The 6,000-nt window shown below is 42.9% G+C and overlaps 1 protein-coding gene across 1 annotated transcript in view; it reads left to right on the forward strand.

Moving 5' to 3' along the window:
- LOC115128108 (protein APCDD1-like) overlaps nucleotides 1-6,000 on the forward strand; it is a 63,605-nt gene that overhangs the window by 38,672 nt on the left and 18,933 nt on the right. Inside the window, exons 3-5 of the mRNA XM_065013803.1 lie at nucleotides 1,093-1,303; nucleotides 2,321-2,494; nucleotides 2,761-2,904. Of these exons, the coding sequence (XP_064869875.1) occupies nucleotides 1,093-1,303; nucleotides 2,321-2,494; nucleotides 2,761-2,904 (529 nt within the window). The remainder of the gene's footprint in view (nucleotides 1-1,092; nucleotides 1,304-2,320; nucleotides 2,495-2,760; nucleotides 2,905-6,000) is intronic.

A 6,000-nucleotide genomic window follows, 5' to 3' on the forward strand; every position in this document is an offset into this window, starting at 1 on the left:
CTGGGGCCGGGACTCAATCAAAGGCACGTTGTAGCCAAGCACATTGTTCTTGACGTTTTTAGGGAAATCAAACTCCTCTCCCTGTCCACCTCTCTCTAAGTCCTCTCCACATCCACCTCTCTCTAAGTCCTCTCCACATCCACCTCTCTCTAAGTCCTCTCCACATCCACCTCTCTCTAAGTCCTCTCCCCATCCACCTCTCTCTAAGTCCTCTCCCCATCCACCTCTCTCTAAGTCCTCTCCACATCCACCTCTCTCTAAGTCCTCTCCCCCTCCACCTCTCTCTAAGTCCTCTCCCCATCCACCTCTCTCTAATTCCTCTCCACATCCACTTTTCTCTAAGTCCTCTCCCCATCCACTTTTCTCTAAGTCCTCTCCCCATCCACCTCTCTCTAATTCCTCTCTCTAAGTCTTCTCCCCATCCACTTCTCTCTAAGTCCTCCCCCCATCCACCTCTCTCTAAGTCCTCTCCCCATCCACCTCTCTCTAAGTCCTCTCCCCATCCACCTCTCTCTATCTACCTCTCTAAGTCCTCTCCCCATCCACCTCTCTCTAAGTCCTCTCCCCATCCACCTCTCTCTAAGTCCTCTCCCCATCCACCTCTCTCTAAGTCCTCTCTCTATCTACCTCTCTAAGTCCTGTCCCCATCCACCTCTCTCTGTCCTGTGCCCATCCACCTCTCTCTAAGTCCTCTCTCTATCTACCTCTCTAAGTCCTCTCCCCATCCACACCTCTCTAAGTCCTCTCCCCATCCACCTCTCTCTATGTCCTCTCCCCATCCACCTCTCTCTAAGTCCTCTCCCCATCCACCTCTCTCTAAGTCCTCTCTCTATCTACCTCTCTAAGTCCTCTCCCCATCCACCTCTCTCTAAGTCCTCTCCCCATCCACCTCTCTCTAAGTCCTCTCCCCATCCACCTCTCTCTAAGTCCTCTCTCTATCTACCTCTCTAAGTCCTGTCCCCATCCACCTCTCTCTGTCCTGTGCCCATCCACCTCTCTCTAATGCCTCTCCCCATCAATCTCTCTCTAAGTCCTCTTCCCCATCCACCTCTCTAACTCCTCTCCCCATCCACCTCTCTCTCCGTTGGCCAGCTGTGAGGTACGTCCTGGCCCAGAGTTCCTGACGCGGTCGTACCGGTTCTTCCCCAACAACACGTTCCAGGCCAACCAGTTCTACTACAGGGACAACCACTGCACCAGCCCCACCTACACCCTGGTGGTCCGGGGACGGCTGAGGCTCAGACAGGCCTCCTGGATCATCAGAGGAGGAACAGAGGCTGACTACCAGATCCACCGCACACAGGTAGGGGGGTGTTTTAGTGTGTGTGTGTGTGGGGGGGGGGTGACAACAGTAAAACTCCCTGCTCAACTAGATTAATTTACTAGTGTGTTAAATCCCTGGTCAGTCAGTGTGTTAAAGCCCTGGTCAGTCAGTGTGCTAATTAAAGCCCAGGTCAGTCAAGTGTGTTAAAGCCCTGGTCAGTCAGTGTCTTAAAGCCCAGGTCAGTCAGTGTGTTAATTAAAGCCCAGGTCAGTCAGTGTGTTAATTAAAGCCCTGGTCAGTCAGTGTGTTAATTAAAGCCCATGTCAGTCAGTGTGTTAATTAAAGCCCATGTCAGTCAGTGTGTTAATTAAAGCCCAGGTCAGTCAGTGTGTTAATTAAAGCCCAGGACAGTCAGTGTGTTAATTAAAGCCCAGGTCAGTCAGTGTGTTAATTAAAGCCCAGGTCAGTCAGTGTGTTAAAGCCCATGTCAGTCAGTGTGTTAATTAAAGCCCTGGTCAGTCAGTGTCTTAAATCCCAGGTCAGTCAGTGTGTTAATTAAAGCCCAGGTCAGTCAGTGTGTTAATTAAAGCCCTGGTCAGTCAGTGTGTTAAAGCCCAGGTCAGTCAGTGTATTAAAGCCCAGGTCAGTCAGTGTGTTAATTAAAGCCCAGCTCGGTCAGTGGGTTAATTAAAACCCTGGTCAGTCAGTGTGTTAAAGCCCTGGTCAGTCAGTGTTAATTAAAGCCCTGGTCAGTCAGTGTGTTAATTAAAGCCCTGGTCAGTCAGTGTGTTAATTAAAGCCCTGGTCAGTCAGTGTGTTAATTAAAGCCCAGGTCAGTCAGTGTGTTAATTAAAGCCCAGGTCAGTCAGTGTGTTAATTAAAGCCCTGGTCAGTCAGTGTGTTAATTAAAGCCCAGGTCAGTCAGTGTGTTAATTAAAGCCCTGGTCAGTCAGTGTGTTAATTAAAGCCCTGGTCAGTCAGTGTGTTAATTAAAGCCCTGGTCAGTCAGTGTGTTAAAGCCCTGGTCAGTCAGTGTGTGTTCATCCCACTACCCAGGTGGTGTGTCACAGCGCGGCCGTGGCCAGGGACCTGAGCCAGAGGTTAAACCAGAGCTGTCCGGGCACCGTGAGGATCAAAGCACCCTGGGAACCCAACGTCAGCTACGAGCTGTGGAACGAGGAGGGCTGTGACTGTTCCAGAGAGATCAACTTCTCCATACACGAGCTACAGGTTAGTGAGGAGGACTAGTAACCAGAGGGTCAACGGTTCGAATCCCATTCCCGACTAGAAAAAAATATGCAATGGGACTGGCAACCAGGGGGTTGCTGGCATCAATATCCACTAGTAACCCTTTGAACAAGGCACTTAACCTCTAGATACTGACCATGGGGGCCTTGCAGTGTGGCTTTCTGTTAGACATGAGAGTACGTTGGACCACAGAATAAAACACGTTTTGAATTATATGTCTATGAATCATTCTTCTTCTTCTCCTGCAGCTGCTGCGTGTGGAGAAACAGTACCCTCATCATAACTTGGACCACATGGTTGAAGAGCTGTTCCTGGGAGACATCCACACTGAGGTAGCCCAGAGGATGTACTATAGACCCTCTAGTTACCAGGCCGCGCTACAGAGTGCCAAGGTCAGTGTGCTGCTCTGTATGCTAGTGGGGCTGAAGGTTGTACAGATTTAAGACATTAGGTTGAAGACTGTTCTGGTGTTGTCTGTGTACTTACTGCCTCCCAGACCATGACATACTGATACCATGACATACTGATACCATACTGATACTATGACATACTGATACTATGACATACTGATACCATGACATACTGATACCATGACATACTGATACCATGACATACTGATACCATACTGATACTATGACATACTGATACTATGACATGCTGCTACCATGACATACTGATACCATGACATACTGATACCATGACATAATGATACCATACTGATACCATGACATACTGATACCATGACATAATGATACCATACTGATACCATAACATACTGATACCATGACATACTGATACCATACTGATACCATGACATACTGATACTATGACATACTGATACCATGACATACTGATACCATACTGATACCATGACATACTGATACCATACTGATACTATGACATACTGATACTATGACATACTGATACCATACTGATACCATGACATGACATACTGATGCCATACTGATACTATGACATACTGATACTATGACATACTGATACCATACTGATACCATGAAATACTGATAGCATACTGATACTATGACATACTGATACCATGACATACTGATACCATACTGATACCATGACATACTGATACCATGACATACTGATACCAAACTGATACCATGACATACTGATACCATACTGATACTATGACATACTGATACTATGACATACTGATACCATGACATACTGATACCATGACATACTGATACCATACTGATACTATGACATACTGATACCATGACATACTGATACCATACTGATACCATGACATACTGATACCATACTGATACTATGACATACTGATACTATGACATACTGATACCATGACATACTGATACCAAACTGATACTATGACATACTGATATCATACTGATACCATGACATACTGATACCATGACATACTGATACCATACTGATACCATGACATACTGATACCATGACATACTGATACCATACTGATACCATACTGATACCATACTGATACTATGACATAATGATACTATGACATACTGATACCATGACATACTGATACCATGACATACTGATACCATGAAATACTGATACCATACTGATACTATGACATACTGCTACCATGACATACTGATACAAAACTGATACCATGACATACTGATACCATACTGATACTATGGCATACTGATACTATGACATACTGATACTATGACATACTGATACCATGACATACTGATACCATGACATACTGATACTATGACATACTGCTACCATAACATACTGATACCAAACTGATACTATGACATACTGATACCATACTGATACCATGACATACTGATACCATGACATACTGATACCATACTGATACCATGACATACTGATACCATACTGATACCATACTGATACCATGACATACTGATACCAAACCGATACCATGACATACTGATACCATACTGATACTATGACATACTGATACCATACTGATACCATACTGATACCATACTGATACCATGACATACTGATACCAAACCGATACCATGACATACTGATACCAAACTGATACTATGACATACTGCTACCATGGCATACTGATACCATACTGATACTATGACATACCATACTGATACCATGACATACTGATACTATGACATACTGATACCATACTGATACCATACTGATACATGACATACTGATACCAAACTGATACCATGACATACTGATACTATGACATACTGCTACCATGGCATACTGATACCATACTGATACTATGACATACTGCTACCATGACATACTGATACCATACTGATACCATGACCTATTGATACCATGACATACTGATACCATGACATACTGATACCATACTGATACCATGACATACTGATACCATGACATAATGATACCATACTGATACCATAACATACTGATACCATGACATACTGATACCATACTGATACCATGACATACTGATACCATACTGATACCATGACATACTGATACTATGACATACTGATACTATGACATACTGATACCATACTGATACCATGACATACTGATGCCATACTGATACTATGACATACTGATACTATGACATACTGATACCATACTGATACCATGACATACTGATACCATGAAATACTGATACCATACTGATACTATGACATACTGATACTATGACATACTGATACCATGACATACTGATACCAAACTGATACCATGACATACTGATACCATGACATACTGATACCAAAATGATACCATGACATACTGATACCATACTGATACTATGACATACTGATACCATGACATACTGATACCATGACATACTGATACCATGAAATACTGATACCATACTGATACTATGACATACTGATACCATGACATACTAATACCATGACATTCTGATACCATACTGATACTATGACATAATGCTACCATGACATACTGATACAAAACTGATACCATGACATACTGATACCATGACATACTGATACCAAAATGATACCATGACATACTGATACCATACTGATACTATGACATACTGATACTATGACATACTGCTACCATAACATACTGATACCAAACTGATACTATGACATACTGATACCATACTGATACCATGACATACTGATACCATGACATACTGATACCATACTGATACTATGCCATACTGATACTATGACATACTGATACCATGAAATACTGATACCATACTGATACCATGACATACTGATACTATGACATACTGATACCATACTGATACTATGACATACTGATACCATACTGATAACATTACATACTGATACCAAACCGATACCATGCCATACTGATACCAAACTGATACTATGACATACTGCTACCATGGCATACTGATACCATACTGATACCATGACATACTGCTACCATGACATACTGATACCATACTGATACTATGACATACTGATACCAAACTGATACCATGACATACTGATACCATGTCCAGTTGTTTTCTACTTCTTTACATATCAAGGCCC

This window comes from Oncorhynchus nerka, linkage group LG9b, assembly GCF_034236695.1.
Source record: "Oncorhynchus nerka isolate Pitt River linkage group LG9b, Oner_Uvic_2.0, whole genome shotgun sequence".
Taxonomy (NCBI): Eukaryota; Metazoa; Chordata; class Actinopteri; order Salmoniformes; family Salmonidae; genus Oncorhynchus; species Oncorhynchus nerka.